The 25,406-nt window shown below is 42.9% G+C and overlaps 4 protein-coding genes and 2 non-coding genes across 7 annotated transcripts; 5 read left to right on the top strand and 1 right to left on the bottom strand.

Moving 5' to 3' along the window:
* The first annotated feature begins 1,342 nt into the window (after positions 1–1,342).
* On the top strand, positions 1,343–3,731 carry rplp0 (ribosomal protein, large, P0). The gene is made up of 8 exons (XM_003973576.3): positions 1,343–1,485; positions 1,761–1,868; positions 1,970–2,145; positions 2,369–2,456; positions 2,753–2,899; positions 2,989–3,174; positions 3,258–3,398; positions 3,518–3,731. The coding sequence occupies exons 2-8, from the start codon at positions 1,815–1,817 to the stop codon at positions 3,668–3,670; spliced, it is 945 nt and encodes a 314-aa protein (XP_003973625.1). The 5' UTR covers positions 1,343–1,485; positions 1,761–1,814; the 3' UTR covers positions 3,671–3,731.
* LOC115247079 (small nucleolar RNA SNORA63) lies at positions 2,178–2,306 on the top strand. Its single transcript, XR_003886171.1, has one exon. It is a non-coding gene; the product is annotated as a small nucleolar RNA SNORA63 (small nucleolar RNA).
* Positions 2,542–2,672, top strand: LOC115247078 (small nucleolar RNA SNORA63). The gene has a single exon (XR_003886170.1). It is a non-coding gene; the product is annotated as a small nucleolar RNA SNORA63 (small nucleolar RNA).
* A 788-nt stretch (positions 3,732–4,519) lies between the features above and the next one.
* Positions 4,520–6,667, top strand: golga7 (golgin A7). The gene is made up of 5 exons (XM_003973601.3): positions 4,520–4,620; positions 5,190–5,312; positions 5,464–5,616; positions 5,729–5,830; positions 5,966–6,667. Exons 1-5 carry the CDS (start codon positions 4,612–4,614, stop codon positions 6,011–6,013), a joined length of 435 nt encoding a protein of 144 aa, XP_003973650.1. The 5' UTR covers positions 4,520–4,611; the 3' UTR covers positions 6,014–6,667.
* A 120-nt stretch (positions 6,668–6,787) lies between these two features.
* On the top strand, positions 6,788–10,657 carry r3hcc1 (R3H domain and coiled-coil containing 1). Of its 2 annotated transcripts, none has more exons than XM_011614218.2 (8): positions 6,788–7,330; positions 7,410–7,547; positions 7,647–8,139; positions 8,229–8,404; positions 8,481–8,551; positions 8,639–8,734; positions 8,823–8,962; positions 10,043–10,657. In XM_011614218.2, exons 1-7 carry the CDS (start codon positions 7,233–7,235, stop codon positions 8,930–8,932), a joined length of 1,182 nt encoding a protein of 393 aa, XP_011612520.1. In that variant the 5' UTR covers positions 6,788–7,232; the 3' UTR covers positions 8,933–8,962; positions 10,043–10,657. The 2 variants fall into 2 exon arrangements, with proteins under 2 accessions (XP_011612520.1, XP_003973651.2); XM_003973602.3 differs by having other exon boundaries at positions 8,823–8,925.
* On the bottom strand, positions 9,012–25,086 carry loxl2a (lysyl oxidase-like 2a). The gene is made up of 14 exons (XM_003973577.3): positions 24,933–25,086; positions 23,255–23,554; positions 21,353–21,525; positions 16,107–16,315; positions 15,083–15,299; positions 14,812–14,995; positions 13,873–14,024; positions 13,622–13,789; positions 12,091–12,256; positions 11,645–11,885; positions 11,375–11,490; positions 11,107–11,243; positions 10,900–11,011; positions 9,012–9,930 (listed from the first exon to the last, which is right to left on the bottom strand). The coding sequence occupies exons 2-14, from the start codon at positions 23,535–23,537 to the stop codon at positions 9,860–9,862; spliced, it is 2,229 nt and encodes a 742-aa protein (XP_003973626.2). The 5' UTR covers positions 23,538–23,554; positions 24,933–25,086; the 3' UTR covers positions 9,012–9,859.
* Positions 25,087–25,406: the final 320 nt, after the last annotated feature.

Below are 25,406 nucleotides of genomic sequence, written 5' to 3' on the forward strand. Positions count from 1 at the left end.
TCCTTTACAAGTGGACCCTCAACAATGACCAACGTGGACAGTTCATGAAGGTCGCTCAGCCATTTACTCATGACACTCTGAGGCCGATTTCCTGGCCTTTCCTGAGGCCCATCCTTGTAGTACATTGTTAAACGTTTCAGTTTCGGCATCAGTTTCATTGCATTCTCTGGTAATGGATAACTCATGGCAAAAAGTTCCAAACTTGTCAGCTGGGATGCGTTTGGTTCACTGACGTCAAAGTCATCTCTGCTGCTTCTTGGAAAAGACACGTGAAGCGCAAGATGCTTCAGCTTGGGCAAGGAAGCAAGTATGCACCTTATCTTTGAAAACGGAATTCCCCATGTTATTACATGAAGGGAAAGTGATGCGAGGTTTGTAAACTGGGTCACAGCAGAAATAGTTTCATAGGTTCCAATGTAGGGCAAATTACACAAGCTGAGGTGCGTCAGCTGCTCGGGTTGAGACACCATGGACAGGTGTACCACATCAGCGCTTCTAATGGCCAGAGACTTCAAATTTTTGAAGCTCTTTAAGCATTCGAGGTTCGCTGCGTCGCACCCCTCCATCACCAGGGTAGTGAGACCTGGGAGCGACCACGCCACATCTTCGATGTGCTTGCTTTTACTGGTCCTCAACACCACACCGGTGATTTTTCTTCGTCGAAGAGTTTCCCAGAAGAACGGATAATAGGAGCCATTCGGAAAGTCCAAAACTACTGACCAGTTCCTCCAAAGCGATGGGTGGTCAATTAGCTTTCTGAAGTAAGTGCAGGCTACTCGGACGCACGACTTCTCGGCCTCTGACAGATAACTAAAAACGTGGTTCCATACCTCTGACGGAAGCAACTCAGACGGATGCACCATATTTTTGATAGGCGGTGTGCGCAACCATTCACACGGCAAAGACAGACACTTCTGTAACTTTGCCGTTATCAGTGCCAGTGTCTTGTTGCGGGTTTGAAAGCAGAAAAAAGTAACGAAAACTGGCGCATGTGTTGTGTTGATTCACGTCTAGTTTTTTCCGGATTGCTTTTTGCAGCTGAACCATATACAACACACCCAAAATCTAAACATAACCGTACTAAAGTGGTCCGTTACCTGTCCCCGACTTTTGTCGTAAACGGGCAACGGACGCACACTCTAGTATTTCCGGTTTACGACATTACTTGTTTACGTTCTTATTACTTAGCCATGACTTAGCCACTTAGCATTTAGCGAATCAAGACCAAGAGAACCCAGAGACAAAGGAAATGAATAGAATTGACGCTTTTGTGTAAATTATGGGTTTATTATCAGTTTCTTCTCGAACTATTGTGTTATTGGCGGTTGTGCAGCAACATAAAGATTGACAAATATGAGTATCCAATAGGTGCAGCGCTTTCCGCCTCTGCCCATAACTGCACTGTCATTGGCTACTTGCCTGACATATATAGCCTCCTCGTGTCGGCGCTCTTCCTCTTTCTTTCACGCGACCCTCGTGAGTTAGGTGAGTCTTTAATACGATTTTAGCCGGTGGTTATTTAGGATTACAAACCTAAAATTCCATAGCTATGTATCAAGCGTAATTGTTTATTAGGTTACGTTGTGTATTTTATTTAAAAACGTGATCTATTGCGCCATAAAACGAAAATGCTAAAAGCCTTGCGCGGCCTGCTAACGCTAGCTTGTTCTGCCGTATTACGTTAGCTCCTAGCAGCGTTGTTTCGACCATGTTGGAGTACTTACTGATACCGTAACTCGAATCTTTTTGTTGGAAATCAGGTACAACCTTGTCTTTAAACCAGCTCTTAAGCGATCCTTGGAAGCACTGCAAAGATGCCCAGGGAAGACAGGGCCACGTGGAAGTCCAACTACTTTCTGAAAATCATCGTAAGTTGCGTTTGTGCGAGGTGTATAAGTCAAATTAATATCTTAACTTTTGTGTTTCCTCCCACCTCTAGACTTAAGTATGTTGCCCTTTTTCTTCTCAGAAACTTCTGGATGATTATCCAAAATGCTTCATTGTCGGTGCGGACAATGTCGGCTCCAAGCAGATGCAGACCATTCGCCTTTCCCTTCGGGACAAAGCTGTGGTACTGATGGGCAAAAACACCATGATGCGTAAAGCCATCCGTGGACATCTGGAGAACAATCCTGCCCTGGAGAAGTGAGTGAGTGGTTTTTGTGGACGTTGTGGCACAGCAGGATAAGTTACAGTGCAGCTTGTGAAGTGCTGTGTTGTCGTTCCCCCTGCACAAACTAACTTGTTTCCAGCTATCCCTGTTTGTCTCTTTCATTGGACAACCAGGGACGCAAGGTCTCGGACAATTGCCACATCCATCAAGCAGTTAATGATTTCTGGATCTGAAAATTATTCTATGGTTTCACAGACTTCTGCCCCACATTAAAGGAAATGTGGGCTTTGTCTTCACCAAGGAGGATCTTGCTGAGGTCAGGGACTTGCTTTTGGCCAACAAGGTAACTATCAAATTCATGCTTGTTATACTGCAGACAGGTTAGAGTTGGTGACTTATTTTTAATTCAATCACATCTAAGGATAACCATGCAGGATAAGTTACAGTGCAGCCTGTGTAGTGCTGTGTTGTCGTTCCCCCTGCAAAAAATGACATGTTTCCTCGCTATACCTGTCAAGTCAACTTCCCTAGATTGACAGGGACGTAAGGTTTCAGACAAGTAGCCTTCAATGCTTTAAACCCACTTAAGGCTTCTATACCTAGGCTTTAGGGTTAATTTAGATTGTGTTTTAATCTGAGGTACCTGCAGCTGCCCGTGCTGGAGCGATAGCCCCTTGTGATGTGACCGTGCCCGGCCAGAACACTGGACTTGGTCCGGAAAAGACCTCCTTCTTCCAGGCTCTGGGTATCACCACCAAGATTTCTAGGGGAACCATTGAAATCTTGGTAAGTTTTAAACAAAATGATGGTGTCTCTTGATTAACCTGGGGTGTGGCTACTTGGCTCTATTGAAACTGAGTTTGTTTTTTCTTTAGAGTGATGTTGGTCTGATCAAGCTCGGTGACAAGGTTGGTGCCAGCGAGGCCACGCTCCTCAACATGCTGAACATCTCACCCTTCTCCTATGGACTCATCATTCAGCAAGTCTACGACAATGGCAGCGTGTACAGCCCTGAGGTGCTTGACATCACAGAGGCTTCCCTGCATGCCAGATTCCTGGAGGTGAGGGTTCTATGATACATGCCATGAATCAAGTTTACCTTTTTGCACTGTGCGATGCTCATGATGTTAAACTTGTGTCCTAGGGTGTGAGGAATGTTGCTAGTGTGTGTCTGGAGATTGGCTACCCTACTCTGGCTTCAGTGCCCCACACCGTCATCAATGGTTACAAGAATGTCCTTGCAGTTACTGTGGAGACTGGCTACTCCTTCCCACTGGCAGACAAAGTACGCTCAAACTGGATGACTACACTTTTGCAACTGATAGATGAAACCTTTAGTTCTTCTTTAAAAAAAAAATTCTAGTGCAAATTGGGAACTAAAGTACTGATTTGACTTTCTCACAGGTCAAGGCCTACCTTGCTGATCCATCTGCATTTGCCTCTGCTGCTCCGGCAGCAGCTGCAGTCACAGCTGCAGCCCCAGCTGCTGCCAAGGAGGAGGTCAAGGAAGAATCTGAAGAGTCAGATGATGACATGGGTTTCGGCCTGTTTGACTAAAGTACATCAAATACAACAATGAATCGTTCACACCAGGATTCAATAAAAAAGTAAAACTCCACGTTGCCTTGATTTACTTTGTGCAAAAAAATGTAAGCTGAATGCTAAACATAAACCTTGCCTCACAATTGGTTATTTTCATCTACACAACTGTATTTTCTCATTTTGGAACCAATCTCTAAAACTAGAGATGCTTGTGCAAGAAAGTCCCAGTAGATTGTTTTCTTGCATAATTTGACCAGCCTGTTGACAACCTTGCCATGTTCAAAGTCTCTTGATCACATCTCCATGCAAAGATTTGCAGCCATGCGATTGGCTAATTTTCAATAACAAGCACTTGAACAGTTCTTTATTAGGTGGCCCTGAGTGTCTTAGCTAGTAATACATGGATACGTAGCATAGTAGTTCACTTTCTGATGAAAATCAATTGGCTTTGATCGTTGAAACTTCACCCCTCCCTTGGCAGAGATAAATGAATTGTACGATTTATCGAATGTAACTAAGGTTTAATGATATGAGAGATTGCACAATTAACTTTTTGTGGTTATTGACTTTTACATATTACTCATCCTGAAGTTATGTTCCAGAGGATCTCCTCACTGCACCCAGCTCAGTCAGAACTACGGTTGGGTGTGCAATTAACTCTAAAAATTTTATTCTGAGATTTATTTTGACTGATGTCAATGAAGCCATGGCAGAACTAACAGTGTAAAAATGATGTCCCAATTGACACTTCTGAAATTCATAACGCCTATACACGTTTCCTAAAGCGTATAAAAGTATAAATAAAAGCGTATATATAAAAGTGTAAGCGCTTTAACGAGTTAAAGGGAAGCAAAAAATAATACTTTTATTTCTTTAAAAAAGAGAACGGAAGTCACATCTGGCTACCGGAAGCGGATACTTGTTCAGATGGTTGGTTAGCATTGGGCTCGTCCATTATGGCTGAGGTATGCTTTTGTTTTTCATGATTTTACGATCTATGTAATATGTTCTACTGATCTGATATAAATATATGTTAAAATATTTTATATAGCTTTTAGTCCTTTAAGATCACGTTGCTCTGCTTTATGTTGACGTTAATTTGGCGTAAGAGGACATAACGCAACGCCGTTTTAGCAAATGCTAGCTACCTGACATGACGATAATGTTCTACCATAGAAATCTCTTTTCTTATGTAGTTTTGATGGCATTTTTAAATTTCTCTTACAAATTATTATATAAACAACGCATACTTTAGCAGTGTCATTGTATTAATAGGATATAAGGGGGAGATGCTGTTGTCGCTGTAATGTTGACTGGCCTAAGCTAGCGTTTGTGTGGATTTATTTATTTATCCAGTGTTTTTTTAGTAAACATATTAGAATGTACACGTCTTCAGGAAATATCGGGTCCTACATTTAAGTAGTGGAACAACACCATTCTACTAAACGGTAGCAGTGTAGCTAAGTGATCTGTTTACTGATGTGCAATCATGATGGTTGATGATTGACTTCCATGATTTTTGTGTTCTGTCCAGACTCACAGTTTGCAGAATCTCCAGCAGCCAAATGTCTCATCCAAGGTGTTCATCCAGAGAGACTACAGCTCAGGAACAATCTGCAAGTTCCAGACAAAGTTCCCCTCTGAGCTTGAGTCAAGGGTATGTCAATATTGGTTGATTCTACATCATGTATGTAGAATTCAAACAATTTGTTTTTATCGTGTGCTTTTCACTTTCCCCCTTGTATAGTGTCAAGAAAGGCAACTTTTTAAATAAAATTTGCTATTTTTTTTCTTTTATGCAATTTCAGCTTGATAAACAACAGTTTGAAGAAACTGTCCAGACTTTGAACAACCTTTATGCTGAGGCAGAGAAGCTGGGGGGGAAGTCTTATTTGGAGGGCTGCCTTGCCTGTTTAACGGCATATACAATCTTCCTCTGTATGGAAACACATTATGAAAAGGTAAATGCTCCACAGTCATCTAAACAATTGGATTGTTTCTTTATTCCTATACTTATAAAATGTTGCTTTACTTATTGTACCTTTTTAAATATTTGGACTTTTTGATGTCCAGGTGTTAAAGAAGATTGCCAAATACATAAAGGACCAAAATGAAAAGGTATATGCGCCGAGGGGCTTGCTGCTGACTGACCCCATAGAGAGAGGCCTCAGAGTTGTATCCTTCTGCTGTGAAACTTGATCTAAACACTTTTCATTCTGTTCATTCAGAATGGACTAATTGTTTTATGAATGTCTATTTACAGAGTTTCCACATTTATGCTTGTGTTTCCCTTAACCTGATATCTTTTAGGTTGAAATCACAATTTTTGAAGACAGAAGTGTTGGTTCTGGAAGGTAGATGCTCATCATGGAAAAACACCAGATTCTTTTCATCACGTCGGCTGCAAATATTCAGACATCTGTTTGTTCCTGCTTGATGAAAACTATATAGTCTAATCTTTTTTTTGTTTCGTAATTTATAACTTCTATACTTGCTGTCTATCCCTCTGTTTTATATATTTTTATACATGTAATGATGAATCAGTGACGTTCAATAGTGCCATTGTGTTGATTTTGTGAGTATTTTGCCGATTTTGTTTTGCCACCAAGTTATAGAAATAGGACATGTTGAAATTAATTTTTACTTTTTGTGGAAGAAAAACAGATTTTGTTTTGTTTTTCCTTTACATAAAAGTGACTTCTGATTGGGGAATGGCGTATGGGGGGGAAAAAGACTTTTGTAGCTTATATATATGCTTGTTAAAATGTAACAATGTAATACATCATTTAAAAACATAACTATGTTCATGTTATTGTGCAACACTTAATCCTCCATACTGTCTTCTTTCTTAAAAGGCTCACTATGTAAAATGTTATCCCTATTTTAATAACCACACAGTAACATTCGAACCGGAAATTCTTTGGACTTCACGGATAATGTCTAAACTGTGTGGTGTATACTTTTCTTACTTGTATTCTGTTTTCCCTAAATAAAATTCATTTTCCAAAATTATCAAGAGCCACTTCTGTTGACGGGTGTTGCATAAATATTGACAAAATGGCCAGAAAAGCTGTTGTTTGTTGTGAAATTTGACCGTGCTTTTATTTTGAAAGGCCCGACAGGCACATTCAGAACCGGAAGTCCCCTTCCGGAAACTAACAAGTTAGCAACCAAACATCTCCAGTTGCTAGTCCCGTGTGCAGACACACCGCATTTTACATAAAAATAAGTCGATTTATAAACAGTTCTTCTAATACCAAGGTAACTCCACGTGGACCACTATCTCCTACTCTTTTATCACACCGAACTTGGTGTTTTAGAACTAATCGTACAGTTTGGGCATTGGAAAGCCCAGAAGCGTCATCAGATCAGCATAAAAGGATCTAACTAACCTTTAAAATTATTTAATGTTTTAGCTGTGTTCTGATGAACGGTCATTATGCACTACCAGGATAGCTCAACTATGTGACTTTACGTTAGTATTTATCACTGCCGCTGGTAGTTCCCAGTACGAATTGCTCCAAGTTATTTCCAATCTCCATAAAACCCACCCTTTTCTATCAACACTGGCGTTGCCATGAATTGCAATAGTTATCTTCCAAAGCAAGAATGTCAGTTCTTGCATCTGGTCATGGATGAATTGGATACATTCCACAGTAACAGCAACAGAATGCGGTACGTAAACTAATTTAATAAAATATGCTAGTGGTTCTCTTTCTGAGGGTAACCACAATGAGGTTGTTTGTCTTCCCAGAGTGCTCCTGTTTCCACCTCTGCCCAGTAGACTGAGATATCTGGTTCACAATCACGTAGAGGAGCTTCCCGACCTCACCACCTTCTCTGTAGGGGAGCGGGAGTGCCGCAGAGTGGTGGTCTGCTATGCTGACCTCAGGTACTTTATCTACTTCCCTTCATCCTGGTTTTTATTCAGTAAAATGAGCGTTACAGTTTTGTATTTTCAAAGTGCGTGAAGGTATTCTTTTTTCTGAAGGGTTGATAATGATGATGATGAGGGGGATGCAGACCCAGACAGCAACAGCTTCTGGGATGAACCTACTACGAGTAAGGAGAGGAAACATGAGGAAAAGGTTATTGCCAAACCCAAAACATCAAACCAAGCACGTCACAGAGGATCTAAGAGGCCGGACAAACCCCTCTACATGCCACGAGCAGTGCGAGAGAGACTCTCATTACAGAACGCACAACAACCCCCTGAAGACAAAACTTTAACCAGTCCAGCTGCAGGTTGTTGCCCCTGCAGATCATCTGAGTCCTTCATGCCTGAAACTACAAAGTCATCATCCACAGCCACACAGGAGCATCTCAATGCAGCAGATTGTGTCCACAAGTATCTGGATGACAGTCCAGCACTTGGCCCAGGCGAAGTCCTGGAACCACCTCTGTTGTCCTTGGCTAATATGACTTTGAACGATGAGAAGGACACGGAACCCTCAAGTGTTTCCTGCACAGATTTAACTGAAGAGGTAAACTTACTTGTTGCACTACTAACTCTTTTTGATAGCAGAGCCTTTATTCTTAAAATTAAATATGGTTATTGTGTCTGTCCTGCCAGATTAAGACGCACCTGAAAGAGCCCTCGGCTGTTTCCATTGAGCACGTTCAGAACGACTTCTTTGTCTACATGAGCGTCGACATCAATCTGGACGAGTTCCGTCACGTCATCGAGATCTACGATTTCCCAGCTGTATTCAAGAAAGATGACTTGCTGGACGCCTTCACAGAATACAGGTATAATCTGTGAGATCCGATACAAAATGTTCATAATTTTAAACTCTTTTTAAACTGTTTTCCCGTCCATCTTCAGTAACGGCGGCATGAAGATCAAGTGGGTCGACGACACGCACGCTCTGGGGGTTTTCGCCAGCGAATCAGCAGGTATGAGATGCTGCGCTACAGAGAATGTGGTGGCTGCTGTTCAGCTTAAAAAATAAAAATGTTTAAAAGTAAAACTCATGTTTCCAGCGAACAATGCTCTCTCCATCGTCCATCCGATGCTTAAGGCCAGAGCTCTGGCCGAAGGGGGTAAAAAGGCCAAAGGCAAGGCCTTCCGGTCGGCAGGTAATTCATTCAGCTCAGTTAAAACAAGCAGAAACAGAATTTTTTTTCTCATTTTTAAACGAGATGGTTGTTTGTTGTTGTTTTCCAGAGTTTATTCAGCCAGTGAAGGTGCGTCCTAAAACAGATTGTGCTGTTGCTCAGCGGATGGTGACCAGGGCTCTGGGGCTGCAGAAACAAAGCAGAGTTCAGAGGTACTGAGACACCGTAAATGACTAACACCAACCCCAGGTGTGTACTTGTTTATTCTCTGTTTGCATGAATCACAAGAGTCACAACGTTTGGCATCCGAACATTTTTATTGATTTAAAAATGTAATGCGGACAAGCTAAAAAGTCAAGCAATAAACAGCATGTACCTTTTATGATGGAAGCCACGGCTGCTTCAGTTTGTTACATTAAAATAATAATTTACAGAACAACGATGAGTCATTTTCACATAGATTTGTGGCTTTTATAGTATACCCACAATGCACTTGTTATCCCTGATGATGACAATTATGTAACAGAAGTGTGGGACTCACAGATGATGAAATCCTGTGTATTAATGCAAATAATAATAATAAATAAACATTTTCACAAATGACCTCAAGTATGTCGAACACAAATCCAAAATTGCCCACCTGATTCTGGTATTATGCGATGTAAAATAACAATTAACAAATCTGAGAAGCTGCTGTTAGCACCAAGAGAGCAGGAAATGTATAAATAAACCCATAATCTACCGACTATATTCCAGTTTCTGTAACAAAATCTCATCCTATGTAGGAAGTTGTGTTGTTGCCGTAGATTATGTTGCTCTTTTGTCCTCAGTTATCCAATACTGTAACACACATCACAGTATTTTCCCTGATATTCTCCTCAAAAAGCACCCGGTAAAAACCTTCATTTCCCCAATGAAGGTGCTAAGTGATACATATACATATTTGACAGCTGAATGGAGTTTATAAGTAAGCAGCTAATTTTTCTATTGGATTTTCTGTTGATTCAACTGAGCTCTGATTCCAAACAATCCAACACTACTGTACTCCAAAAAAGCTCAGCAGTGCAGCGCCCACTAGTGGTTGTAGAAGGTTAAAATATACGGTTTCCTCATGACCATCCATCTTTAGTGTCCGCTTCTTTGGATCTACCTGTGCGAGAGCTGGTTGGTCAGCAGTCCAGGGAAGGTTTCATCTGTCTCTGAACTCAGTGATCCACCTGTAACCATAAACATATGAATGAATGAGTCAATACAACTCAAATGTTGAGGGTGATTTAGCATCAGGGATGGTGGTGCCTTTTATTAATAACATGATCCTGTTCCCCACAGAAAACCCCCACAGAGGACTGCTGTCATTCACTAACAGAAGCCCTCGGATCGCCCAGGTTTTACGGTGACGTAGCAGCCTATCCTACCGACACGTCCATCAGCGTGGGTCGTCACATTGCAGTTCTATGCTTGAGCTAAAGGCAAGAGGAGCTTGAGGAACTCAGGCAGCTTATTGTTCGAAGTGTGAATGGAAACACATATGTTTGCATGTAGATTTGAAAAGTTTCAAGTGGATTTTAAGTGTGGTTTTCAAAGGGAAACACCATCTTTGTAGTCAGATTTGTATATGTTGTTCTCAACCCCATTATAGAAGGATGTAACACGCATTCACCACTACAGATGTTTAATCTCTGACTGAAGCCGTCATTTGTAGATAGTTGTAATTAAAAGGATGGTTTGTTTTTATTAAATATGTTTTCTCTGTAAATCACAGTCTACCTGTTAATAGTAAATATTAAGAGATTTCTCAGTCCACAATACTTTTAAAAAAAAAAGATGTGGGCTGTTAACTGTTTCATGTTACTTTGCGAAGAGTTTTTAATGATAAAAGTGCAATTGTTCTGAATGAAAAGTTTTAGGCTGGTGTAATAAATAAATAAAAAAGTCTACAATGTATTCAGTATCTTAAAAGATGCCTAATGTTACAATTGCAACTCACTCCATAGTTTCCCATCACATCTTTTATAAACTTGAAATAATAAAGAGAATAATACAGAATTCCATTGCTTTACTGACTAGTGCCAGTAGGTGGCACTGCATACAATGCGATGAATTGAAGATGTCGGTCTCAAACATTTTGTCAAGATTAGAGCACTTACAGTCAAATATTTAAAGTATTTCACAGATGGTGGCCTCACCTGTATGACAGTTATATGTCCATATCCTTTGTCCATCGTAGCGAGAGCGGCACTTCATAATGTTGTTGGTGTAATCTGATTCTGCAACCTCATAGTTGGGGTTTATTACAACCTGGAAGATGGAAAAATAGAGTAAAAGAAGTTAATAAAGTTAAACTAAGACCGGAACAGTTTGACTGATAAGGTTTTTTTGGGGTTTTTTTTTACCTGAAAGATGTAGTCACCAGGCTTCAGGTCTGTTATATCTATCCACTGACAGTCGATGTCATGTCTGTAGGTATCTGAGCAACCGACTGAAATTCCTTGTGCACCAAAATTTGCACACTCATATCTCTTCTGGATTCCTGTCAACATTCAACATTGCTCAATTAAATCAGAAGTGCTTTTATTCAGCGACTTTAACTGAATCTGATGATTTTTGTATGTCAGAGATTAAAAGTTGTCGGTAGAATAATGGTGTAAAAGCTGTATTCACCCTCGTCGCAATGTGTGTCCTCCAAACAGAAGCTGGCTTTGTGTCCTTCTGCCACTTTGGTGCCATTCAGACTCAGCAAGTCATAGTGAGTGAAAACCTCCATACTGTGGAAATGTCTGGATGAGACGAGACAACACAATGCTGAAAATATCCTTTATTTACACACAAGTATGTGAGGCACACCCGGAGTTTTGCACACTATGTATAGGACTCAGCATTTACATTTGCCACTGTAGAGACACAGTAATTGACGCTGTCTCGATGTCCTACCTGTGACACTCGTGCCAGACCCAGGACTGGTGACCCGCCCGTGGCCTGAAGTCTGTCTGTCCGTTGTTCTGGATCTGGGAGGAGAAACGGAGCAGGCGGCGGTAGGAACTGGGGTCGGCATTGTCGGCACTTTTGGACAAGCACTTCTCCTCCAGGGCACACTGCAGCACGTACATGGGTCTGTCCTCCAAGTAGGTGGTCTGTTCGACAACCTGGGCATTGAGAACCAAATCTGGGGCAGCTGGGACACAGACAGAACCCCAGAGTCCAGCGGTTAGCAACAGCAAGCTCTGAATCATCGAGTTAATATTCAAGTGCAACAAATTTATAGTGCCCCAGTAGGCCATGAAGCTCTATTAATAGGACCTGGGTTACAATTCCAGTAGTTATTAATCTTTAAAGATGCTCTTCCGGCAGTCACACCTTCCACTAAAAGGTTTTCTTACTCTGAGTACAGGAGACTCCAGCAGCAAAGCGTCCCCCTCCTTTGGGGCAGTTTATGTGTTTGCCGTGGTGCAAACACTGATCCAGTGTTAGCTCGGTCCCAGAACATCTCACTCCGCTCATCACCACCGCATCAGCTGAGGAATCTCCTTGCCAATAGTGTGTTTCCTGATTAAAGAGACAGAGAAAGGTTGCACAGGTCAGATTTCCACGCCTGCTCTGACAACTACCAAAACCTTTAGACATTCAAAACTACAATAGATCGTGTCCATCGTTCTCACGTTTGGGACTGAAATGCACATTTTACAGTTTTATAAATGTATTTTGGGACATTTCATTCAAGTTCCTTCCTGAGTAGAGTTGAACGATATGTTACCTCAGGTCCTCTCAACTCTATCCTTTATTACCCATCTCCCTCCCAAACTACTGTCCTCAGTGTGCTGACTCAGCCCAATTACAACATTATTTCCCTATCATCATCTGAAAATGTGGAGGAGTCATGGGAAACAGACCAAGCTGGGGGAAATAAGGCAGGGGGGAAGAAATCTATACTGCTGGGTTGAGAGGAACGGACGTACAGCTGTGCGGTGAGGCCGTGGCTCATTTGTTCCATCTGCTTGTGGGATTTGCCTGTTCAAATATCAAAACGCCAGGCAGAGACGGCCTCTAGGGTGGGTGAGCAAGACACGAGCACATATTATTCCTGAACACGCCATCCACAGCTCAAGCTTGTGGAGATGAAGGGAACACTTTTACGATGGCAACGACCGCAGACGTGTTTACAAGTTTGTGCCTTACAAGTTTACATATTTGTCACGTACAGAATCTAATGAGATAAACTGTTATTGATATCCTGTCCAAGGTTCCCTCATTAACTCCTCTGCTGTTATCAATGCACGTCCCCAGATGTGCACGTCCTTCCCAGAGCCACATCACATGCCTGACCAGTAGATTTGCAGCTCTCACTTTGGCCTAAAAATGAATAAATGAATATTAAAAGTGAAAGGACTTTACCAGTGTTCTACTTCCTGACTGAATTGGGGACCTTTAGATTCCTTTAAAAAGCAAACAGGAGGTGAACATAAATGAACTCATTACGCCACAGGCTGCAGAAAATTTTGGAAAAAGCTTGAAAAACTCCACTAAACTTCAAAAAGCTAATGACGGCAGGCCCCAGTTGCCCCCACAGAGACAGTTGAAGCTCATTTATGTCACAGGTTTACTTTCCCTGACCCACTGAACACAGTAACGTGCCTCCGCAGGGCCTCATTAGAGTGAGTGAGGGGCCTCTGCAGCCAAGAGTGCTGTCATCATTTCCATTTCCATCCACAAATGTGGGCATCTAAGCTGGCTTCTCCTCCGATGGGCAATAGAATATATGATGACTGCACAATTTCAATGTAGCTCTAAAGCTGTGATTCTGACTGGCAATTTTTCGACTCCTACATACTCTGAAAGTACTGACTTTTTCCCCCCAAAAGAATAGTTTGTTTCATTCATTCTAAAAGTCTTATTCTGAGAAGTAGATCTTACCTGGAAAGCGTGATTAGCAAAACCCAAGCCAAGCTGTCTGCAGACCACCATGGCCTCCATTGTCCCCCAGCTGTCACTGCACACTGTGCCCCAAACCAGGGAGCCATTTCTGTGCGTCAGCACCTCGACGCGGCCCTCATTGGGGTTACGGCCCCCGTTTAACCGAAGCTATAGGAAGACACACAAACGTAAGCCCTTGTTTTTATTAATCCTGATTATTTTGTTAGTGCTGTTGGAGAAAGGCTGCTCACTCTGTTGCTGAAACCCATGTCAGGAACGATACACTTCACGGCCGCATCTTCCTCGTGGCTGCAGCCCAGAGCTTGGCGGTTGAAGTGGCACTCGGTCAGCGACTTTTCAAAGCCAGAACACTGCACCTCGTTCATGTGAACCGGCCCGATTCCTGCAGGAAAACACCTCGGGCCCATTAAGATATAAACTACACTGGATAAAAAGACGGAATACTCTTTAAATCATCTCATTGGCTGCAACACAAAAGAAGTAAAAGTTTTGGCTGGGCTGATTACAATGTCCTTAAGTTTAAAATACTTAACCCTATTTGTCCTACTGGCTGTTTACAAGCTGGGACCCTTAAAAAACCCTCCTTTAGTTGGCTAACTTGTACAGTTATGAAAGAGGACGATCTCCAGTTATGTGAGCACTGAAACTACAGCCAAATATCGGTGGAGAGACATAAATCCAGGAAGAGGAAGAGCACAGTGAGCTTTTCAAGTCTGACAGATTTATAAATCCCTCTTCTTGCCATTGGCAGCTATTTCTTTCTCTCTGAACCATTGAATCCCATGGCTGGCTCCTGAAGGAATCTGTGACTAACCCCAGGTACTCTTTAACACGAAGCCGCCTCCTCTGAATCCCATGAAGGCACTTTTATTTGTCAGAAAATGAGCCCTCTTGTGATTTGGTGTGACTTTTCAGCATAGGAGAAAGCAGCAACTGTTGCACTCTGTGATTATTATAATGCGGTGGTATGTTTGTGCTGAATATTTTACAGATATGGACATTAATGGGCCACATTCTGGAGGTGAAGGCACTGATGTGGCAGAGGTTTACTCAGCTGGAAATAGCACCTCTGCGAAGTTGTGTTTGGACACGGACTATGTCGAGTCGGTCTTAATATGTTTTGACTGCTCCTTTTTCTGAGCTATACCGCTGGTCGAGAACTAACTTACCTTGTCCCAGCCGAGCATCTGTCAAGGCCTCTTTAGCGCTCCCGAAGCCCAGCTCGCGACAGACCACGGTGGCAGCTTTAATGTTCCAGTTGTCATCACACACTGTGCCCCATTCGCCGTTCTTCAGCACCTCCACTCTCCCCTCACCAATCATGGCTCCACCCCTTAAACGCACCAAGGGTTGCTGCATACAACAACACAACAGAAGTGAATGGATTTATTTTGGATACTAAGAGGAAACGTTGCTGTTCTGATGGCGTCACACACTGACCTCCAGCCTGTAAGCTTTCCTGAAGCCCATGCTGACGCTGGGAGCAAAGGTCCGCCCTGGCACACAGCTGACCACCACCGGCATGCCCTTCTCACAGGTCAGATTGCCCTTCATCTCTATCTCTCGGCCCACCTTACAGTCGGACAGGTCGGCCTCGTTGCCGGTGCAGTTGACAGAAAAACCCCAATAATTCTTCTTGCGTCGGTTAGCCAGCAATCTGAAACGGTACAAGAGAGAATAGAACAATGTTGAGGAAGTTAACAGCACTGGCAAACGAAAAACAAGCTGTAGTTTTTAAGTTTAGTGGGACACTTTAGTCTATTTAGACCAAAAAGTCGTGGAAATGATTTAATATTTTATTGGCTTGCCTACTTGACTACAGGAACACAAGGACACTAGAGAATGAGAGCGTCTGAGCCTCAGACAGCTGCTGCAAACACAGCTGCAGAACAGCCAAACAGTGATTTGTGAAGAGATGTCAAATGTGACTTTAGATTTGACGGCTAGGAGAAAAGTGTATGTCACACCGGGTCAAAGAAATATTTATCTTTCACCAGTACATATCCGCGTTCATCCCAAGGCTGCAAATCAATCTGTTGGGAATGTGCACCCACCATTTAGTACGTAACCTCTTCAAGGGCAGTTCAAGAGTTAAGCTGCACAGCCCCTCTTCCATCTGGGCCTTTATACTGGGTTTTGTTGCTTCCCTCTTTGTTCACAACCCAGTTAGATCCATAAACACATCTTTTAAACAGATCATCCTGCATGTTTACTCCTCTGACATTATTTAAATGAATAATCTTGCGCTTCTTGTCTTGATTTTGAGGTTGAATTAGGTTGGACTCGGTTCTGCAGTATTCTCCTGGAAATATTTGGGATTTTGTTCAAGAATTTCCAGCCTCAAGTCTGTTTCCTTTCAGCGATCGGTTGTAAAGACGAGCATACCATGGGTCATTATGTAATTTTCTCAAAAGCTCAAAGAACTCAGTGCATTATCAATGTATTAGGACGTTGGATTACTCACTTGTATGGCCGCAGGTTGACACGTTTCTCCCCAGGGAAGCCAAACATGCCACAGATGACCCTGCTGTTCATCCCTGTCCAATCCTCATTACAGATCTGCCTCCACTTGCCTTCTTCTTTCACCTCCAAAAAGCCATCGGTGATGGGGATCCTTTTCCTGTGGGAGTAAGTAGCTCTGATCCGTACGTCCTCCACATGGACCATCACACCCTGAGTAACAATGCAACAGACAAATTTGATGTATAGCATCACAAGGCTATGCTAGCACACCTGAGTAAACTCTAGGACCTCCAAGAGTACATGCTAAAATCCTTAATCAATCATAAATGGACACCTCAGATGTGTCAGAACATGAATTCAGGTTTCATTTGACGTTTGATCCATTAGCTTTCGTTAAAGATATGCTTTCAACAGGTTTCAGTGGCAATTATTTGTTTCTGTGAGAGAAGGTTGAAAAATCTGAAAATGAAATATGTGTTTAAACTTGTTCAGCCTCAAAGAAAAGGTGAACGAATGCCTGGAATTTTCATCCACTGTAGTCACCTTTTCCAGAACAACACGTCAAAACAAGGAAAAACGCCTTTTTGGTTTTCACGAATGAAGAATTAGATGAAGTTAAGTCATTCAGTGTGTCATATGGGACACATACATCCACGCAGATCAAATTTCACCGTGAAAAATGCGCCGGGAAAAAAAAACTGTGAAACAAGCCAGCGCAGCTTAAAGAAAGAAAGATTTTCCTTTAGGGGATCTGAAAGAAAAACCACCGGTCTTCTTCAAGAGCTTTAGCTTTCACTGCTTGACTGATGTTGTAAAAGTGATGGAATTTTAATTAAAAAACAAAGGGTTAAAGCTAGACGCTGCAGTGGCTTTAAACAAAGATGCACCCATCTTCAAAAATGGGGAATTATAAAGCTATTTGTTCAATCAAGCCCTCGCTGCCACAGTATCCGTGCAGGAAGCCCCTAAATCAGGGAAGGAACAGTAACCTTTAACCTCTGGGCTTTTATGGGAACCCAGCTACATAATTAGCTCCGCATTTCATCCTTGTCTGGTGATCTGCTCTACAGATGCTGAGCTCGGTAGTTTTGTAACAGGCAGTTTCTCCACTGTACTAAAAGTACACTCTGGAAAATCTCCCGGAGACATTAAACATCTGCCCACAGGGTGGTTTCCTGAGATGGCATCAGCCTGAGGGAATGTTCAAAGTATCCAAATACTCAAGAGTGCAATGCAGGAGGAGCCACGGCCAAGTCAGGCGGTTCCTATAGTGACCCCAGTCCCTCCCTCACTGCAGCAGCTAGTGGGTAAAAACCACTCTTTCATGCGGAAATTGTTGCTGGTCACAGCATGACAGAGGGTTTTCCATCAGCACAACGTGGGAGGGTGAGGAAACGTGACCGGAGTCATGTAGCTCATCCTCTCAATTACAAAACCTGCTTTTGTTTGCTTACAGAAGGGGGAAGAAATGAATAACGAATCGGGTGTGAAGTGAAAAATACCAGACAGGACGGGGAGAGGGGGGGGCAAGGTTAACGTGAGTTGGGGTACTGAGGTAGTTCTGAGGGGTGTTGCATTTGGCACCGATGCAGGAAAGTCAGTCCAGGCGTTTCCCACTCCCCAAACCAGACCAGACATAAACTCATCATAATCTAGTCTGGTTGATGGCCAAAGTGACACAGTGGCCACTTTTACAGCAATTCTTTCTTCCTTTAATTAAAAAAGGAAAGCAAATAATTACTAATAAGCAACACACAGCACAGGCGGGGGATACATGGGACCTTTTTCATGCTTGATAATAAACATTTGAAAATTCCAAGGGAAAATGCTGGAAATCTGTCCATTTTAAGGGAAAGAATATCCTAATATCAGTCAAATCGGAACAGTTAACATGACGTTGTCAGCATGAATAGTGCATTCACTCCACTGTAGAGCTAGTATGAGTAAGGCTCATATGGTTTCTGAACTGGTTTATCATTAAAACTTTATATTTCAGGCAGTTATTACTGTGCGGTGGAGGTATGGAGGCATTTCCATTCTGCATGTCATGCTGAGGTGGACCTTTCATTTACAGTCACTCCCTGACTGTGGTGTAGTAATGATTCACAAGCCACCAAATCCACCATTTTAATATTTGGCTGGAATTTCCTGCACTGTTGGCAGTCGTCAAAAGTGCCTCTTGGAATATTTTAAAAATAAAGTGGCATGCTTTGGTCATGTTTAAAAGTTTTCAGTTCCAACTCATTACCATCCTCTAAAGTGTGTTTTGGCTGCTGCTAAACTATTTCTGTGCTGTGAGCAGACCTGTTTTTCTGACTGGACCCCGCTCTGTGACTACACGTGAGAACTTCTGGTCTAGCCAGGGTCTGACTAATGCTTCCACTATTGTACAAATCTACCCGTTTATTCACCCTGCCACCCCCGCTGCACGTTCATCTGCACGTGCAGCCACCCACCTGCCCCCCCGCCCACCTACCAGCCCACCTTATAAAAAACGGTGAGTGTGACTGATAATCAAGTCACCATCTACAGCGAGGCTCTTTGAAATGACTTTCACATCTGCCTCAGCCCTCATATTGGCCCCCCGTTTGCCTGAGGGAGGGACCTTTGTGTGTGTGAGGGGAAGAGAGAGTCTTGCATCTGGAATCCCTGCAAGTGAGCCAGTGCACAGTTGCACACAAATGTTTCATAACTAAAGTTTTGGACCTTGCGGAGCACAACTGGCTGTGTTAAATACCGCACATATTCCCATTTGTAGCCTATTATGTGTCTAACTCATGGCTTCCTGTGTGTGTATATCGCTGGAAATATAGCGTCTGAAGTAATTATGCAACGCATTATTAATCAGAGTCAAATCTGAGCCCCTCTGCAGCCCAAAGAGGGGCTAAGGTTGCAGTGAGACCCAGCTGTTGGACACGTGGTATGTACATAGAGCTGTGCACAAAGGAGAGGCTGGCTGCAGCCGTCTGACACTCCTCAACCTTTTCTCCCCTCGATCACTCTCCTCCTAAGAAGCCTATTGCAACATCGCGTGGGAAGTGGCTGCAGCGTTGGCTCGGTTCGCTGTTTGTTGTGTGGCAGCCGAACTGAACGACCTGTAAACAGACAACAGAAGAGGAAGCGCGACCTTTGTCCTGTTTCGAATCACAAGGAGTTAAAGTTTTCAACTGCTGCATTCATTTATTACAACTGGTGCAGCTGTTCTTTTTCCTTTATCCTTTTCTCAGGAAAAAAACACCAAGAGCAAATTTCTAGCTCTCCCCACCACTGAGAGAGTTTTATGTCACAATGTCCTTGCCCACAAACAAATGGCAATCATGTGTGTTAGAGTCTAAACAGCCTAAACTTAACACAGAGAAAAGAATTCCTGCAGCAAAACTGAAATAACCTGAAACACTTGAGGCGCTTCAGTTGCTCCAGCACGTGTGTTCTGTCCTGTAAGGACCCTGCTTTCTGTCCTGCATGAGAGCTGTTTTCATTTGAAAGAAATGAAAAATAAACAGGATGTGCCACATAAAGCAACACAGGCTGGATAAAATACGGCCGAACAAGCCAGTGTAAAAAAGATCTCCTCAGCAAAAACTCAGATCATCTTTAAATCCACAGGAGGCTGCTGATTTCATTAATGGCCGATGGTTTCAGTAGGCTATTATTTGTGGTCTCAGCTCAGCCTACGAGAATAAGCTGTTCTAGTCTTATTTTCTTATATTTCCACACGTTGTGCAGCCTCTCCTGATGTGCGCCTCACAAAAAAAAAAACTTACTGCAACATGAAACCGTGTGAAAAGCTGCTTGTAATAGAAGGAACAGTTGAAAACAACTTCTCTGGCTTCAGTTTCCACACAATGAATTTGTGATGAAGTTAAAAGAACCGCCAGGAGGAGATGAGATATGAAAAGTGAAACAGGGCCAGATAAAAAGAAATGAGGCCAAAGGCAAAATGTGTGGCCGTGCGTTCTCGCCAATGGTCTTAAGATGGATCACAATAAGATAAGAACCTCCATTAGGAATTCTTACAGTTGCTTATGTTCACAGTAGCCGTTTTCCACATAAAATCGCCTTAAAATCTAGACATCCCTCTTGGTAACATCAGCAACATCACTTGTTTGGCGCTCAAGTGTTCTTGAAGGGCTTTGAGCGTTAACTTTCCAATTTTGAGCACAGATTGACGATTCATGCTGTGAACCTGTGGAGAACAGTGTGCCCTTTGCTGACGTCAGGCCAGCCATGGTTAAAGAGGTGTAGCTACACCTTTTGCCATTCCTCTCCTTGGCCACTTGAAAGGCTACAGCCAGACTTGGGAAATATTTACAGGGTGGAGGACATGGCTACAATAACATCCCAGAAATGCTAAATGCACAAGACAAATAAGCAACTAAGGTGCTACTTATATACATGTTAAAAAAGAAAGTCTTCTGTGTTTGGCTCAGGAGTTCATGACTAAAGGCTTTTCTGATCTCATTTAATCAATTCTCATGACAGAACTATGCATAAGAAAGATACACAGACGTTTCAGATGTTCTTCCCAGGCCATGTTGTCCTAGTTTTAACTCTCAGCCAAATATTCTGCCAATTTCTATCATTAACGAACAAAGCAGACGTGGTGATTTTGAGAAGAGTCCGTCCTCTCGGCTAACACGTTGTCTCGTTGGACTTTTTGCCTTTATTAGCTCACTGACAAGTTCATAATCTCTGTCCCCCCCACCAGTCACGTCCACAAATCCATGCTGAATTTCGATCTGGAACAGGAGGCTTTCTCTATCCTGACGTTCCTGCGTGAGTCATCCAGTTTGCGGAGCGGGGGTCAGGCAGGACGAACGCAGGGAGAGACACATAGGAGCCCTGCAAGGTCGCTGTGAGTGGTGCTGTGGAAACTCGACACTGTGTCTCCACTTGTGGAAAGCTAACTTGTGGGTTATTACACTGATTTCATGATGAGATCTACACAGATGAACTACTGTCTGATGTGTCCATACACGGCGGCTCCAGGTATAACGCTGGTCTGTGCATAGATGGAAAACACGTGGCCCTTTTCTCACATCACTCTTTTGGAGACGTTTGCGTAGCAGCGACTGATGACGTCTGACCATCTGTTCAGGTTTACACGTGTTTACATTTACCGTGCGTTTAGCTACCTGACTGCTATTAAATGTGATGAAGCGATCACAGGCAGATAAACACAGAGTACAGTGCTTACTCTAAATGTGGAGGTTTTGACGGTGAACATGCTGCTTTATGGGCACCTACCTCGTCACTACCGCCCTTCTGGGTTAATTTGAAGCCTGGAATGCGTCTGGGGCTGCACACCACTCCAACATCTTCTGAATGTTTGCAGTCCGACACTCCGAAGCCATTGGACGGACACTGAGCCAAGCTCGTCTCTGTACCAGTGCAGTGCACATTGTCCAACCAGATATGGCCTGGAATGACAAGCAAAAGGTTGGAATAGATGCAGGGGATGAATTTCCTTTTTCCTTTTAATTTCACATTGGTCAACATCCTGGTTCAAGTTTAAAAGGGACATTAAATTCCATGAATCAATGAAAGTTTTGCCTAACAGATGAATTCATGTGGGGTTTTTTTACATTCTTCTTTACGCTGACACGGAGATATGTTTGTATTCCCACTAACCTGCCTCCTCCTTTCAGCTAAAACGTGTCTGGCAAATGTCATCCTGACGGGGAACAAATGCTACAGCTGGTTGTTCTGAATCATCTTAGAGGAAAACCGCAGAACTGCAGTCATGGAAATGGCCAGCAGTGCGCTCAAGATGTTTTCTGAGCAGCATCCCCATCATACCAAGAAAGTGACAGGCCGGATTCGACCGAAGCCAACTTCTGGCACAGACGTGACATTTGCTTTTGGAAAAGAGGAGTCAGGTCTCTCTGGAGTTCAAAGCAACAGTTCCCAAATGCTCCCTAAGCCCCACCAGTTGTGATAAATCTAGACTGCTGTGGTTACATTTTAAGGAGACATGCTGCAGAGATTTTGTCATGAAAATTTTATTGACACTTTAAGACAACTGCTTAAGGTTGAATAATCAAAATAATGACAGTTCCATTTCTAAGACAGACTAAATAATCCTAGGCTGATCCAACAATTCTTGTAAATGTAAATAATGCTGAAGGAAACTGAGGATTTGATTTACAACTCCCTGCAGAGAAATGCCTCTAACGCCCAAATAGCGAGGTTTGTTTTGGTTTAATTTACTTATTATGTAATTATATCTATAAGTTGAAACACTTGGTGGCCTGTTTGACAGTACTGTTCATCTTAATGGCAAATGGAAAATAATCCCGATCCGGGAGTGACTGCACAGCTTTGTTTCAGTTCAGTCTCAGGTTGTGCACGAGCAGTGAGTCTGGTCTTCAAATACTCTCCTTTCAAAAATATTCTGCTGCAAAGTGAACACATAGTCACCAGGAAATGATCATTACCTTAGAACGTTTTCTCTGCTCTAACAATGTGAAAGATTGCATACCTTTACGATAAAGTAGACTCCCTCTTCCCTCAGTTATGTAAATTTACAACATCCAGAGTGTCTTTGAATAAACAGTGGTTGTGCATACCAAAACCAATCCCAGATGCCCCCATTTTTATACTATAATCGAGAGTAAAAATGCGGTGAAAACATTGGTCTAGCTGCACAGCCATATACAAGCCATTGCTTAGTTTCTTCTTGTGAAATAACAGGCCCAATCTTGAAGTTGTTAAAATGACTGCAGTACTTTGGGATGCAAGTAACTGAGATAATTACTTCTGAAGTGGCTTACTGTCTGTGGCGGCCCCAGTGGGAAAACATGTGCCATTTACAGGGAACATTGAGTTAATTAAAAGCTACCAACTGGCATTTACCAGCAGCAGCCAGAGGTTAAGGGTTGTGAATCCCATCAGTGCTTTTACAGCAATGGAAACACGATCTGTGACAGAGCGGAGGGAGATGAGATTACGTCTATGCGAGCGTCTGGTTTACGTGCTCATTGTTTCCATTCCCCACAACATCCAGAACTGATGATTGTGTCAGTTCTGGAATGGTGAACCCAGTCGGTCAGACAGAGGGGGCACATGTGCATCGAGTGTATGAAAGGGGAGGAGGTTGCAAGAAAAAACAAATACTTCAGGCTTTAGACAGCAGATCAGTTTTCTTACCTTCTCCCTTTCCGTACTTGGCCGAGGGAAACCACGACTCTGCATCCATGAAGCCAAGCTCTCGACACACCACGCGGGCAGCTGAGATGGAGAAGTCATCGTCACACACTGTCCCCCAAGCCCCGTTGTAGAGAACCTCTACGCGGCCCTCGTGGTATTTCTTCTTGTCCCCAGCGAGACGTAGCTGGATCACCGGGGTGCCAGGGTCTGACTGGGCATTGCACAGCACCCATGTGCAAAAAAACGTTGACAAGAGACAGAGGATGGACCCTGAAGGCAGCATGATGCAGACCAATGGATCTGGATGGAAACAATAACACAAATATACTACGACTGGATGTCTTTTTAGGCAATTGTTTAAAAAAACCAACACTTACACTGAGGGGGAGTGAACGTTGTGTTTGACAATCTGACAATAATAGGTTTAGTGACAATAATGGCTGTTTGGAAAGTGAGGGTTGAGAATGAAGGTTATGTTGCTGGGAGCATTCCTGTCTGACTTTATGACACCCTAATGGAGAGCAAATGTGGGCTCCTCCAGATTGGGTGCTGCCCCTCTCATTCATCGGCTGCCCTGTGCCTGAAGGGCTGCGTAAATTAGCTTCAGAGGGAAAACGTTGACTTCACGCCGATGTTTCGTGGCGTGTCACGGCAGAATAGCCCCATGGGAAAAAGACTCGTGCAGTAAAGGCATTTAAATAAGACAGTGAAAGTTGAAGAGGCCTCAAAGTGAGAGGAGGGGGTCGTTTTCAGAGCAGGCGTCATAGTAACGAGCCAAACAAATTGCAGATTTCACAGGCTGGAAAAGGCAAAGTCACAGAGAAACACAGTCAATAAACTTTCAGGCTGCATGCTTACAAGAATCAAGGGGAAACATCTGCTTTATCTTTCCAGTAAAGGCACTGCTGTGGTAGAATAAGTGATTCAATGCAATTATGTGGAGTGTCTCATGATTATAGAGTTGACATTATTCTGCCAGATTTCAGGGAGACTGTCTAAATTATTCTACTTCTCACCTTTGTCAAAAACAAAAAGTATTTAAAAAGTAGTATCGCACCTTTTACTGTTCATAGTATTTATGTTCTTAGAACAGAACTTGAGTCACACCCTCATTATAGAAGGGAACTTACAGTTAACACTTTCAGCTACAGGCAGCCAGGACTTACACTAAGGACATTTACACTAAGTCAGTGAGAGTTAGCCAAATGGGATCCTGTTAACTGGAAAATCATAGAATTCCCCATATTACATTTCTTTCTCAATCCCTGCCAATGCTCTTGAGCAATCCGAGGCTTTAAGAAACCAACGGAAACCTCCTAAACCACTAACCACAACACAGTCTTCACAAAGCCGGCGCACTTTGAAGAGTCCATCCCAGTATCAGCACCATTGAGGCAATTTGGACTGGATTACATTAATGCAACGTTAGAATATAATAGAATCCTGTTAACGTTTGAGGGCGTGCACCACTATAAAATATAATAATACAGCATTTAGAACGGAAGAGAAAGCCAAAAAAGATGCAAATTAATTGACACCTTTTAAGTTTTAGGTTGTTTATGGAACAAGTAGAACAAGTAAGTTAAAAATAAAAAAATCGCATTTTTTGCAAACTTGCAGCATATATTAAAGTGCAGCACGTACAAACTTAGACGAGATAAAGCGGGAGAATACTCACATTAGGAGAAAGTGTTTGCAGAGCCTTCCCGACACGCCGACCTTGATGTTTCCAACTTTTAGGGGAGGATTGATGTGAAGCCGAAGGTCTTTTTGTCTCTTTTTCAGCTCCCCAGGCTGGTTTTTTAGCTTCTCCCGCAGCTGGCCGCGCGGTGATCGACCACGCCCCGCGTCGCTGATCAGCCAATCAGAGGCCGCCTCAGCATCCTGGACACGCCCTCTCCGCCAAGTCACCAGGGTTACAAAAACATTAGGGCGGTACACCTGAGCTGTCGACGGGGTCGCTATTATGTAGAATATCTTTGTTAGATAACATCTTTATACAGACTTTACACAAGATCGCTTAGTTTGAACCAATACAATATCTTGTTTCTTACATATTGCTGAGAAATAATACACCTCTTCTAACAATAACACACATCTAACATTTTACGACGACCGCATGCACACTACATCTCAAAAATTAGATCCAAAC

Source organism: Takifugu rubripes, chromosome 19 (assembly GCF_901000725.2).
Source record: "Takifugu rubripes chromosome 19, fTakRub1.2, whole genome shotgun sequence".
NCBI classification, from domain to species: Eukaryota; Metazoa; Chordata; class Actinopteri; order Tetraodontiformes; family Tetraodontidae; genus Takifugu; species Takifugu rubripes.